General features: G+C 42.3%; 1 protein-coding gene across 1 annotated transcript in view; it reads left to right on the top strand.

The window, feature by feature from the left end:
* Positions 1 to 1,605: 1,605 nt before the first annotated feature.
* TG (thyroglobulin) overlaps positions 1,606 to 14,058 on the top strand; it is a 174,274-nt gene continuing 161,821 nt past the window's right edge. The window contains 11 exon segments of the mRNA XM_040433830.1: positions 1,606 to 1,727; positions 4,116 to 4,213; positions 5,773 to 5,909; positions 5,912 to 5,981; positions 6,565 to 6,621; positions 6,624 to 6,672; positions 6,674 to 6,721; positions 8,691 to 8,770; positions 8,773 to 8,796; positions 10,929 to 11,020; positions 11,022 to 11,073. Of these exon segments, the coding sequence (XP_040289764.1) occupies positions 1,606 to 1,727; positions 4,116 to 4,213; positions 5,773 to 5,909; positions 5,912 to 5,981; positions 6,565 to 6,621; positions 6,624 to 6,672; positions 6,674 to 6,721; positions 8,691 to 8,770; positions 8,773 to 8,796; positions 10,929 to 11,020; positions 11,022 to 11,073 (829 nt within the window).

Here is a 14,058-nt window from a genome sequence, read left to right as displayed (position 1 = left end):
CAAGTGACCAAAGTGGATAAAATCTAGCAGTGCAGTGAAGTAATACATTCTACCACTAGGTGGCAGTACATAGACGTGTCCATTTTGCTAGTGCTGGTCCTTCAACTCTACAAGGCTTTCTTTAACCCTTTCGGGACACAGCCTGTTTTTAATATTCCATTTTTATTTTCCCTTCCCCACTTTCCAAGAGCGTTTTTTTTTCTGCCCACATAGCCGTATAAGGGAATGTTTTTTATTGCCACTGTTTATAATACAATCCAATAGCTTATAATGGAAAAAAGGAAAAAAATTGCTTGTGCAGTGAAATAAAAAAAAAAATATATGGAAATTCCGCCAAGATTTTTGGGGGTTTTGTTTTTACAGTGTTCACTGTGTGCTAAAAAGGACATGACAAATTTATTCTGCGGGTCAGTACGGTTACGGTTATACCACATTTATATAGTTTTTTTTATTTAATACTTTTAAAAAAATAAACACCTTTGAAAAAAAATTCTTTGCATTGCCATGTTCTGACAGCATTAACTTTTAAATATTTCTTTCACAGAGCTGTGCCATGGTTTGCTTGTTGCGGGCACGCTTTCATTTTTAATAGTTCCATTTTAGGGTCTATACAACTATTTATTACTTTTTATTCAAATTTTTGTATGTTTTTTTTTTTCTGTACGTTGTGTTTCTCATAAGGGGATAAAGAAGCACTCCAGTAAGATTCTTTTTGGAGATGCTACCTCACCAGAAATATTCTAGCGGTGTCGTTTGTTTCTTCCCAGCTCAGCTATATCCATACATTTTGAACTCTCTCATTATAGACACCTAGGTCATGTGATCTGACAAACCGTTCCGAGCGTTCTCTCCTGTGTGGCCGACTTCCTGTGAATTAATGGATTGCATCTATTATATCCCTACTGGCAGCTCTCAGACCCCTCCCCTAATTATTAAGCTCCGCCTCTTTGTCCCTCTGCATGTCCTTCCATATAGCTGCCATAGATACAATTTTTGCCTTGTCTAAGAAACCAGGCGGTTTACTCCATACACTGACTAGTTGCCCTGACTCACACAGTCAATACTATTTGTACAGAATCTCCATTGCTTCACACTGCTCTCCCTGCCTCCTGCTTGTAATAACTCACATGGAGAAACCACTCAAATCACAAGCAGGAGGCAGGGAAGACAGGCTGAAGCTGCATCGCACAGGATTGCCCGCAGAGTCTGAGGGCAGCTTTTCTATGTCACCGATCTATCACTGCTTTCCTGAGTGTGATGAAACTCCACCCAGAGGCATGATGGGAAATGTAGGCTGCATTAGGGGAACCATATCTGAAGGCAAGGAGAAATCAATATGGCAGACAAGTGCACATAAGACGGCTCGGAGGTGCATCCAAATCTTACGTTTTGGATGAGAGTTCTCCTTTAAAAATCTCAGGGATATCCCCATTAAATAGAGTGATCTATGGTGCTATAATAAAGCGATGAGCGCGGTAATGTCCAGTAGATGCCCCCGTACCCCTGCAGTCCTGAATGCACCCAGACAATTGACCGCTATTGTCTCAACATGTGAAAAGTTCGATGTATTGCCCCAAGAGCTGACAATTCATTTAATAGTGACATATGCCTCATACAGAGTACCAGCTGGACTCCCAACCTCTGCTGCCATGTGAACTTGCAAGAGAAAAGGCCCTCACCGCCGGAGCCCCCTATATCCCGCAGTGCTCGGAGGAGGGGCTATACAGGTAATGATACAATGTAAAAGGCTGTGTTTATCCTGCAGGGTCAGTGCTCTCATGCCAGGCTAAGGAGACCTGCAGATTGTCGCACCACAAGATTAAGATGCTGGGCGAGTGTCACTTAATGTTAAATGGGGTTTCAGTTCACATTAATGATTATTATTTCTAGCAAAGCAGAAAGTCATAGTAGAGGTTCCCTGAAGACATGTTACTAAGTGATGGAGTTAGAGATTTCACCACTAGATGGCAGCAGCATACAGTTTAATATATACATAAATGGAATGTTTGACATCTTTATAATAGACTGTATGTTTCAGTGCCACACTATTTTCACGACAGTACAGTAATTTGCTGTCAGTGAATGAGAACACTCTGGTTTCCATTCAGAGGCAGTAAACCTGTACACCTCTCAGCTGAGAAGTAGATACAATTGTATCCAATCTAGACAATGCTCTGTGAGCTAAACAACCAGAGCTCCACTGTTACATTGTGGCAAACCTGTAGGAGGGCTAAAATGAAGCTCGGGTTTCTGATGACTTAGGCTACTTTCACACTAGCGTTAATATTTTCCGGTATTGAGATCCGTCATAGGGGCTCAATACCGGAAGAAAAAACGCTTCCGTTTTGTCCCCATTCATTGTCAATGGGGAGAAAACGTAACTGAACAGAATGGAGCGCTCCAAAATGCATTACGTTCCGTTCTCGTACCGAAGAGCAAGCTGCGGTTTTCTTTCCGTCCTGGGATGCGGAGCAAGACGGATCCGTCCTGACACACAACGCAAGTCCATGGGGACGGATCCGTTTTCTCTGACACAATAGAAAACGGATCCGTCCCCCATTAACTTTCATTGGAGTTCATGACGGATCTTCTTGGCTATGTTAAAGATAATACAACCGTCCGTTCATTACGGATGCAGACGGTTGTATTATCAGTAACGGAAGCGTTTTTGCTGAACCCTGCCCGATCCAGCAAAACCGCTAGTGTGAAAGTAGCCTTATCCTCAGGATAGGTCATCAGGATCTGATTGGTGGGGGTCCGACTCCTGACACCATGGTCATGGTGCTCTGGTGAGTGCTCTGACCTCGCCACAGCTTACCAAGCACAGCGCCATCTATTGTACAGTGGCTGTGCTTGGTATTGCAGCTCAGCCTCATTCATTTGAATGGGACTGAGCTTCCCCCAGGCCATGTTACAGATGAATGTGACGTCACCGAGGAAGAGGCTTCATTGGAGAGATGTGGCCTCTACACACAGATCAGAGAGGTGCCAAAAGTTGGACTCCCACCGATCAGATCCTCAGGATAGGCCATCAGTCACCACTCAAACAACCCCTTTAAAAAACTTGTGTCCTTTGCATAAAGCTGTGTTGGTATGGGTTAACGTTGACAATGTTGCGGTGGTCACTCCACCTATTTGAACTTTTGGACTGTAGCGCTATCCTGCTATACCTTTAAGTGATTGCTATTTACTGTATTGCTTTTTACATGCTGAATATATAATATGATGTGTTATATAGGTCTAATACTGCTGGGAAACACCAATGTCCAATAGGTGCAGGTGCACTGCGCAAGCGCGGCCACCCTCATTCACTTCTATAGGAGTGGCAAAAATAATGAATGGAGAATGGAGTGGTGGCCGCGCTTGTGCTGTGCGCTCTCCATTCGCTTCCTATGGCAGTTCAGAAATAGCTGAGCGCGCTGGCTCGTCACAAGGCCCCAACGCCTCAGGGAATAGCTTGGCCCACAGAGCAGTTAACCATTGCAGAGGACTTGAGGCTGGAGCTGAAGGGTAGAAAGAAGGAGCCACCTAGTCTTCATTCCATGTAACAGTCAGGCTTGTGACCAGGAGCAGCTAGCCTGCAAGCAACGCGGTGTGAGAGACTACTTGCAATACTGTGTATCACATGGAAGAGCATACTGAGATACTGGATACTCACAGAGCATTGTCTAGACTGGATAGAATCGTATCCACTTCCAAGGGCATCCTCATTCACTGACAGCAGACACATCCTAAAAATGGCGAGGAGCTGACTCATAGTCTGGAAGAAAGTTCTAGAACTTTTCATGTAGATTTTAAGCTTTATTTCCCTTATACTCCTCGTCTAGCAATGAACATTGGCCCACGTTTACTAATGTGATTGCGCCTAGAATTTGGTTTAAAATATGGTGCAATTTGGCACAATTTAGTTTGCGGCCCATTTATGAATGAAATGTGATGAAAGAATAATCCACCATGCCTGGTTTCGCCAAAGGGGGTGTGTCTTAGTGTTAAAGGGGCGTGGCCTGAAGTAAGCCAACCAATAGTTGGCGCGCAGTGTCTCTAGCCTCGCACATTTCTCATCCACTATCTGCCATTGTGATAAACGTTTATTATAAAACCCCACCATATTATAGGAATATACAGTGCGATAGAAATGGCGCCACCTGCTGGTGTGCAGACGCTGATGGCGCAGAGGTTCCTGGCAGTAGAAGGACCGGCTCGCCAGTAACATGTAAGTAACAGTTAGTAGTAGTTTTTATACATCTTCATTTTTTTCAGTAATAAAGGGCTTTTCCAGGCCTTCGATACTGATGACTTGGGCTACGTTCACATCACGTTTTTCCCATGTGTGTAACGTATACAAAAATACGTATACTTTTCTTTTACCGGACTATGCAGGATACAGGAAAGTCGTGTGCTGCGATTTGTATCCTTTTTTTTTTCTATAATATATACGTCAAATGGAGGCATAAAACGTGACGTGAGCCCTCGGGGTAGTCAGAGATATCTGCTCGGTAAAGGTCTGACACCCAGCAGGAGCCACAGCCACAGGACTAAGGCGGCAGCAGTTGTGGTTTCAGCCTCGGTTGTTCACTTTAGATGCTCTGAACCCAATTGTGGCCGAAGTACAATGAATGGAGCTAAGATGTGATTGACGCTCACCGCGCATACCACACGGCCGCCAGCGCCATGATTCCGCTGTGTGAATGGCCCCTAACACAGTGGAGGGGAGCTGGAAGCAGACAGCGCCACACACTCTGTAGTGGCCATGCCAGGGTACTGCAGCTCAGCTAAATATCTAAGGTTCTGGGTTATATAACCATACAAAATGTATTCATTACTTGCTATGATATATACACAGATATAAGATAGATAGATAGATAGATAATAGATAGATAATAGATAGATAGATAGATAGATAGATAGATAATAGATAGATAATAGATAGATAGATAGATAGATAATAGATAGATAATAGATAGATAGATAGATAGATAGATAATAGATAGATAATAGATAATAGATAGATAGATAGATAGATAGATAGATAATAGATAATAGATAATAGATAGATGATAATAGATAGATGATAGATAGATAGATAATAGATAGATAGATAGATAGATAGATAGATAGATATGAGAGATAGATAGATAGATAGATAGATAGATAGATGATAGATAGATAGATAATAGATAATAGATAGATAGATAGATAGATAGATAGATAGATAGATAGATAGATAATAGATAATAGATAGATAGATAGATAGATATGAGATAGATAGATAATAGATAGATAGATAGATAATAGATAGATAGATAGATAGATAGATAGATAGATAGATAATAGATAGATAGATAGATAGATAGATAGATAGATAGATAGATGATAGATAGATAATAGATAGATAGATAGATAGATAGATAGATGATAATAGATAGATAATAGATAGATAGATAATAGATAGATAATAGATAGATAGATAGATAGATATGAGAGATAGATAGATAGATAGATAGATAGATGATAGATAATATATAGATAGATAGATAGACAGATAGATAATAGATAGATAGATAGATAATAGATAGATAGATAGATAGATAATAGATAGATAGATAGATATGAGATAGATAGATAGATACGTGTAGCCCCCTTGACGTGTAGCCCCCTTGACGTGTAGCCCCCTTGACGTGTAGCCCCCTTGACGTGTAGCCCCCTTGACGTGTAGCCCCCTTGACGTGTAGCCCCCTTGAGTGTAGCCCTCACACCTCTTACATATTTCCGGTTTATCCTTCTGTCGTCTGAAGAAGCAGCAGACCTTACTGTCCGGATACCTGAGCGGCGGCTCCACGTCCTTCATCCCTCGCTGCACAGAACCCGGAGACTATGAACCCGTCCAATGTGATCAGCAGCAGCCGGGGGCGAGTGCTGGTGTGTGGACAGCGAAGGCATGGAGATCTATGGGACCCGCCAGATGGGGGCGCCACTGCAGTGTGAGTCTTATCTGCAGAGCTTTGGGGGGGGATCTGCCTAACAGATTCATTCTGGTGCTTAGTGTCAAAGGGTCAGGGACCCCCACTAATCTTAAGACCTATGATGTCCCTCCTCGGCTGAAATCACATCTAGGGACCTCTAAGGACCCATCTGGACATTCATCCTATATCCATCAGAACTCCCATAGCAGTTATTGGAGAACGCGCAGCCTCCTCTCCATTTCTGGGGTATGCGATGGGGCCCCACACGTCAGATAGGAGCGGGCCCCAGAGGTGGGACCCACAACTATCAGATTGACCATAGGCAGACCTCACAACTGTTGGGCCCCCACAGTCTAACCCCCCCCCCCCCAATTTTTTTCAGCCTTATTACAATACATTTTTTTAGTTTTATTAAAAATAGAGCATAAACAACACGCCTCGGAATCGCTGCCGCCACAATGACCAGGAAATAATGAGAACGTGATATTTTAGCCTCAATGAAAAAAAAATACTGTATGCAAAACTATGGTGGAACTGCTGGTTTTAAAGGTTTGAACGGTGGTTATGGGGTTAATAATCATGTCGCCATGGGACTTTCCAGGTCCCCAGAGGTGCGCGGTTAGAGATCGCCGGATCCTGCACGATGTCGGTGAGAAGAATCCCCTCAGTGCGGCGAGGATGGCGGCTTCACCCCCGTCCAGTGTAACTGGTGATACCACCGACCGGATGGTGCTCGATGTTGTGACCAGTTTCAGCAGGTAAAGAACTACAAGTACCAGCACAGATCATGGATATTTCCATCCCCGCACACGTCACACGGGGCTGCTTATATTGTGTATGTAGGACAGCACTGACTACACCATGGCGGTGTAGTCAGACATTATGGACCCATTATAAGAGGTCTCCACCATCTGGGGTCTCAGGACAGTTCACAGCAGGAGCCCACAGCACTGGCTTCTGGCACCGGTATGTGGGCACTGTATAGCATATATGTGACAGTATTTGAGCACAGTGTTGTGGTATTATTCAGGATCTATAGCGCTATTACTTGGACACTCTATGGGGACATTATATGGAGTATGGAGGTATTAGAGGAGCATTATATGGGCTGTTATTGGGCACTGTATATCATATATTTGGTCAGTGCTTGAGGTATTATGTGAGGCCCTCTGTTACGGTATCATTCAGACATGGTATAGAACTATTATTTGGACACCACATGGTGGCAGAACACGTGCGTTGCATGGCGCTGTTATTAAGGTGGTATGGGAGAAGCATTGCAGAAGACAATATACTGTATATCAATAAGGTGCTATTGTTTGAGCACTGTTGCGGTATTAGTCAGACATTATATAGCGCTATTATTTATAGTGCCATTGCATGTGCCAAGTATGGCACTATAGAGTAGGGAGGTATTAGAGGAGCATTGTATGGGCTGTTATTAGGCACTGTATAGGATATGTTTGCCAGTGCTTGAGGTATTATTTGAGCACTCTGTTGTGGTATTATTCGGGTATTGTACAGCACTATTATTTGGACACTATATGGTGACATACAGTATGTACATTGTATGGTTTGTGAGGTATTAGAGGAGGATTGTGTGGGGCAGTTATTGGGGCACTGTACATGATATATGTGACAGTATGTGAGCACTGTGCTGTTGTATAATTCAGCCATTGTACAGCACTATTATTTGTACACAGTGTGGCACCATTATATGTGCATTGATGGTATTATTGTTAGGACAGGGTATGGAGGTAATAGAGTAGTATTATATGGGGCACTTACTAATGTATGGTGATTCTCCATATTGCTTCCTTTGCTGGCAGCATTCATTTTTCCATCACATTATACACTGCTCGTTTCCATGAGATGACTCTGCTCATCTGACTCTGTCTAAATGGAAAGCTGACAAGTGAGCAATTCTTTATAGAGTGTGCCAGTGACCAGTGTGAGAACTGTAGCTTTTGTGTGTCATCTGAGGCAGAGCCATAGACCAGTCATAGTCTAAAATAAGATTCAATTTCACTGCAGGCTGTAAAATGAGATGCATTTTGTTGGGACCAGTCTGCAGTGTGTATCGTTTGGCCACTAGATGTCAGCACAAGCAATATTTTAGAGATGAGAAAATAAAAAAAGATCAATTTAGGTCTGAATTGATTCAATCGAATCAAATATGCTTCAATTTCCCTGGTCTGGTGGGAACTACTTCTCATTATGGAGAGCACCTAGTATGCATGAGGAGTATTGTAAGGCAGGCAACGCTGCTCTGGACTTCTGAGAAACATATACCGGTATATATGCAAATCAGCATATCTTACTTCTGATGACATCAGGCAGGCTTAGCTTTGTTAAAGCTTTTGGAAGAAAAGCAAATTTGAATATCTTTCCCAGAAACCCAAACATATGCAAATTAGATTTCCTTCCAAATGGAAAAATCTGTGATGAGTTCTGAATGAGTAGAATTGATTCGTTCATCTCTACAATATTTATTTAAAATTTATTGCATTATAGATAATTATGAAGAAATAATACACTGCCAAAAATGCAAAACAAAAATATATTTTTTTTACAATATAATACTAATAGGATGGGCTAAGTTTTTAAAAATAAAAAATGTAAAGTTTTTTTTAAAAATCACATCCTCTACAGTTTACATAAGAAGGTCACAGATCACTCAGGTAGCTCCTTACAGCATAATTGTGTCATATTTATTTTTCTTTGCAGGTTTCCAAATACCTTCAAGTCCTTTAAATCTCTTAGAGAATCATTTCCAGAGGTGTCTGGATATTGCTACTGTGCTGACGCCTAGGACGGGAACTTGAGGGCACAGGTGAGTTAGAGGCAGTGGGCCCACTCTATGAGCCATTCTCAGTCTTTATTACATACAAACTGACAATATCTTGTCTGAGTTGCTGGACATAAGAAATTAGAAAATTACTTATTAACTTCTGTGGTAGAGTGTAGTGACACTGTGCAGGGGAGTGGGAGTACAGAGGAGGAGGTGAACTGTCCGCTGTGCAGGGAGAGGGAGGAGAGAGGAGGAGCTGAAACTGTCCGCTGTGCAGGAGAGGGAGGAGAGAGGAGGAGCTGAACTGTCCGCTGTGCAGGGAGAGGGAGGAGAGAGGAGGAGGTGAACTGTCCGCTGTGCAGGGAGAGGGAGGAGAGAGGAGGAGGTGAACTGTCCGCTGTGCAGGGAGAGGGAGGAGAGAGGAGGAGCTGAACTGTTCGCTGTGCAGGGAGAGGGAGGAGAGAGGAGGAGCTGAACTGTCCGCTGTGCAGGGAGGAGGGAGGAGAGAGGAGGATATGCACTGTCACCTCTGCAGGAGGAGAGAGAAGAGAGGAGGAGCTGAACTGTCCGCTGTGCAGGGAGAGGGAGGAGAGAGGAGGAGATGCACTGTCACCTCTGCAGGGAGGAGAGAGGAGGAGCTAACTGTCCCCTGTACAGGGAGTTGGAGGTGAGAGGAGAGAGGAGGAGTTCGAACTGTCCGCCTGTGCAGGGAGAAGGAGGAGAGAGGAGCAGATGCACTGTCACCTCTGCAGGGAGAGGGAGGAAAGAGGAGGAGCTGAACTGTCCCTGTGCAGGGAGTGGGAGGAGATAGGAGTAGATGCACTGTCCCTCTGCAGGGAGGAGAGAGGAGGAGCTAAACTGTCCCCTGTACAGGGAGTTGGAGGAAAGAGGAGAGAGGACGAGGTAAACTGTTGTCTGTGCAGGGAGAGGAAGGAGAGAGGAGGAGATGCACTGTCTCCTGTGCAGGAAGAGGAAGGATAGATGAGGAGCGGAACTCTCCCCTGTGCAGTGAGAAGGAGGAGAGAGGAGGAGCTGAACTGTCCGCTGTGCAGGGAGAGGGAGGAGAGAGGAGGAGCTAAACTGTCCCCTGTGCAGGGAGAGAGAGGAGTTGAACTGCCCCCTGTGCAGGAGAGAGAGGAGTTGAACTGTCCCCTGTACAGGGAGAGGGAGGAGACAGGAGGAGCTGAACTGTTCCCTGTGCAGGGAGAGGGAGGAGAGAGGAGCAGCTGAATTGTCCCATGTGCAGGGAGAGGAGGGAGAGAGAGGAGGAGCTGAAATGTCCCCTGTGCAGAGAGAGGAGGAGCTGAACGTCCCCTGAGCAGGGAGAGGGAGGAGAGAGGAGGAGCTGAACTGTCCCCTGAGCAGGGAGACGGAGGAGAGAGGAGGAGCTGACTGTTCCCTGAGCAGGGAGAGGGAGGAGAGAGGAGGAGCTGAACTGTCCCCTGAGCAGGGAGAGGGAGGAGAGAGGAGGAGCTGAACTGTCCCCTGTGCAGGGAGATGGAGGAGGGAAGAGGAGGTGAACTTTTACCTGTGCAGGGAGAGGAAAAAGGTGAACTGTCCCCTTTGTAGGGGTAGGGAGAAGAGAGGAGGAGGTGAACTGTCTCCATCACTTTTGTCAGTGATGCATCCTGTGTTATCTGACTTCAGCAGCAGTATAATGGAGATTTTCCCTTTGTTATCCAGTGTGTGATGATAATGGGATGACTGCTGACCATATTCCAGTGTTTCTAGCATTCTGCTCCTTCCTGACTCTAACTAGTATAATAAGTTTATCATTGTCTTCAAGGCAATTTAAATGAGTTGTTCAGAAATAGAAAAACACAGCTGCTTTGTTCCAGAAACAGCGCCACACCTTTCTACTTTCTACAGGTTGTGTGTGGTATTGCAGCTCAACCCCATTTACTACAATGGAGGCTGCAATTTCAGACACAACCTATGGACACTGTGGGACTGTTTTTAGAACAAGGCAGCCATGTTTTTCTAACTATTTAACTCTATGGTAAACCTTCCAATAAAGAGTCCCAGGTTCTGTTTGGGACTTCAGGCTTCTCAAATACGTGCTCATTATCAACTCCATCAGTCTTGTTGCTGCTCATCCTCATCCTCCAGCCACCTTTCAATCCATTCGTCAATGATAATGAAGAATATAATGTCCTATGTCTCTGTTCTTACAGGTCTGGAGATGCTGCTGGATGAAATCTATGATACCGTATTTTCAGGACTTCCCCCTTCACGGTCATTCCCAGAAACGGCGCCATCTATCATATGCTGCAAGACGATTTCTGGGAGTTCAGCTAATCACCTCAGGCAGATTCAGATGTAAGTGACCTCATCATTCTTGTAAGATCTGAGATGGCGTCATATAATGCAAGAAGATGGGTGCGGTGATCTCCTAAGAAAGGACAGAGCATAACTGCACATGACAGCAGAATTCTCTATGACTCTACAGTCCTAACCCACAGCGGACCATGCTGGTATAACCTGGGTATCTCCTGTATATAATTATATATGCACAGCTGGTATAAGTTATACATCTTCTTGTATATAGTGATATGGAGCATGCTGGTATAACCTGGGCATCTCCTGTATATAATTATATATGTACAGCTGGTATAAGTTATACATCTTGTATACAGTGATATGGACCATGCTGGTATAACCTGGGTATCTCCTGTATATAATTATATATGTACAGCTGGTATAAGTTATACATCTTCTTGTATATAGTGATATGGACATGCTGGTATAACCTGGGGATCTCCTGTATATAACTATATATGTACAGCTGATATAAGTTATACATCTCCTGTATATAGTGATATGGACCATGGCTGGTATAACCTAGGCATCTCCTGTATATAATTATATATGTACAGCTGGTATAAGTTATACATCTTCTCGTATATAGTGATATGGACCATGCTGGTATAACCTAGGCATCTCCTGTATATAATATATATGTACAGCTGGTATAAGTTATACATCTTCTTGTATACAGTGATATGGACATGCTGGTATAACCTGGGTATCTCCTGTATATAATTATATATGCACAGCTGGTATAAGTTCTACATCTTCTTGTATATAGTGATATGGACCATGCTGGTATAACCTGGGCATCTCCTGTATATAATTATATATGTACAGCTGGTATAAGTTATACACCTTCTTGTATATAGTGATATGGAGCATGCTGGTATAACCTGGGCATCTCCTGTATATAATTATATATGTACAGCTGGTATAAGTTATACACCTTCTTGTATACAGTGATATGGACCATGCTGCTATAACCTGGGTATCTCCTGTATATAATTATATATGTACAGCTGGTATAAGTTATACATCTTCTTGTACTGTATATAGTGATATGGAGCATGCTGGTATAACCTGGGCATCTCCTGTATATAATTATATATGTACAGCTGGTATAAGTTATACATCTTCTCGTATATAGTGATATGGACCATGCTGGTATAACCTGGGTATCTCCTGTATATAATATATAGTACAGCTGGTATAAGTTATACATCTTCTTGTATACAGTGATATGGACCATGCTGGTATAACCTGGGCATCTCCTGTATATATCTATATATGTACAGCTGGTATAACCTGGGTATCTCCTGTATATAATTATATATGTACAGCTGGTATAAGTTATACATCTTCTGTATATAGTGATATGGACCATGCTGGTATAACCTGGGTATCTCCTGTATAATAATTATATATGTACAGCTGGTATAAGTTATACATCTTCTTGTATACAGTGATATGGACCATGCTGGTATAACCTGGGTATCTCCTGTATATAATTATATATGCACAGCTGGTATAAGTTATACATCTTCTTGTATATAGTGATATGGACCATGCTGGTATAACCTGGGCATCTCCTGTATATAATTATATATGTACAGCTGGTATAAGTTATACATCTTCTTGTATACAGTGATATTGACCATGCTGGTATAACCTGGGTATCTCCTGTATATAATTATATATGTACAGCTGGTATAAGTTATACATCTTCTTGTATATAGTGATATGGACCATGCTGGTATAACCTGGGCCTCTCCTGTATATAATTATATGTACAGCTGTATAAGTTATACATCTTCTTGTATATAGTGATATGGACCATGCTGGTATAACCTGGGTATCTCCTGTATATAATTATATATGTACAGCTGTATAACTTATACCATCTCCTGTATATAGTGATATGGACCATGCTGGTATAACCTGGGCATCTCCTGTATATACTTATATATGTACAGCTGGTATAAGTTATACTTCTTCTTGTATACAGTGTTATGGACCATGCTGTATAACCTGGGTATCTCCTGTATAGAAATTATATATGTACAGCTGGTATAAGTTATACACCTTCTTGTATACAGTGATATGGAGCATGCTGCTATAACACTGGGTATCTCCTGTATATAATTATATATGTACAGCTGGTATAAGTTATACATCTTCTTGTACTGTATATAGTGATATGGAGCATGCTGGTATAACCTGGGCATCTCCTGTATATAATTATATATGTACAGCTGGTATAAGTTATACATCTTGTAACAGTGATATGGACCATGCTGGTATAACCTGGGTATCTCCTGTATATAATTATATATGTACAGCTGGTATTAAGTTATACATCTTCTTGTATATAGTGATATGGAGCATGCTGGTATAACCTGGGCATCTCCTGTATATAATTATATATGTACAGCTGGTATAAGTTATACATCTTCTTGTATACAGTGATATGGACCATGCTGGTATAACCTGGGTATCTCCTGTATATAATTATATATGTACAGCTGGTATAAGTTATACATCTTCTTGTATATAGTGATATGGAGCATGCTGGTATAACCTGGGCATCTCCTGTATATAATTATATATGTACAGCTGGTATAAGTTATACATCTTCTTGATATAGTGATATGGACCGTGCTGCTATAACCTGGGTATCTCCTGTATATAATTATATATGTACAGCTGGTATAAGTTATACATCTTCTTGTATACAGTGATATGGACCATGCTGGTATAACCTGGGTATCTCCTGTATATAATATATATGTACAGCTGGTATAAGTTATACATCTTCTTGTATATAGTGATATGGACCATGCTGGTATAACCTGGGATCTCCTGTATATAATATATATGTACAGCTGATATAAGTTATACATCTCCTGTATATAGTGATATGGAGAATGCTGGTATAACCTGGGTATCTCCTGTATATAATTATATATGTACAGCTGGTATAAGTTATACATCTTC

Source organism: Bufo bufo, chromosome 5, assembly GCF_905171765.1.
Source record: "Bufo bufo chromosome 5, aBufBuf1.1, whole genome shotgun sequence".
Lineage (NCBI taxonomy): Eukaryota > Metazoa > Chordata > Amphibia > Anura > Bufonidae > Bufo > Bufo bufo.
The sequence above is the reverse complement of the archived record's forward strand: the minus strand, read 5'-3'. Positions and strand labels throughout refer to the sequence as shown.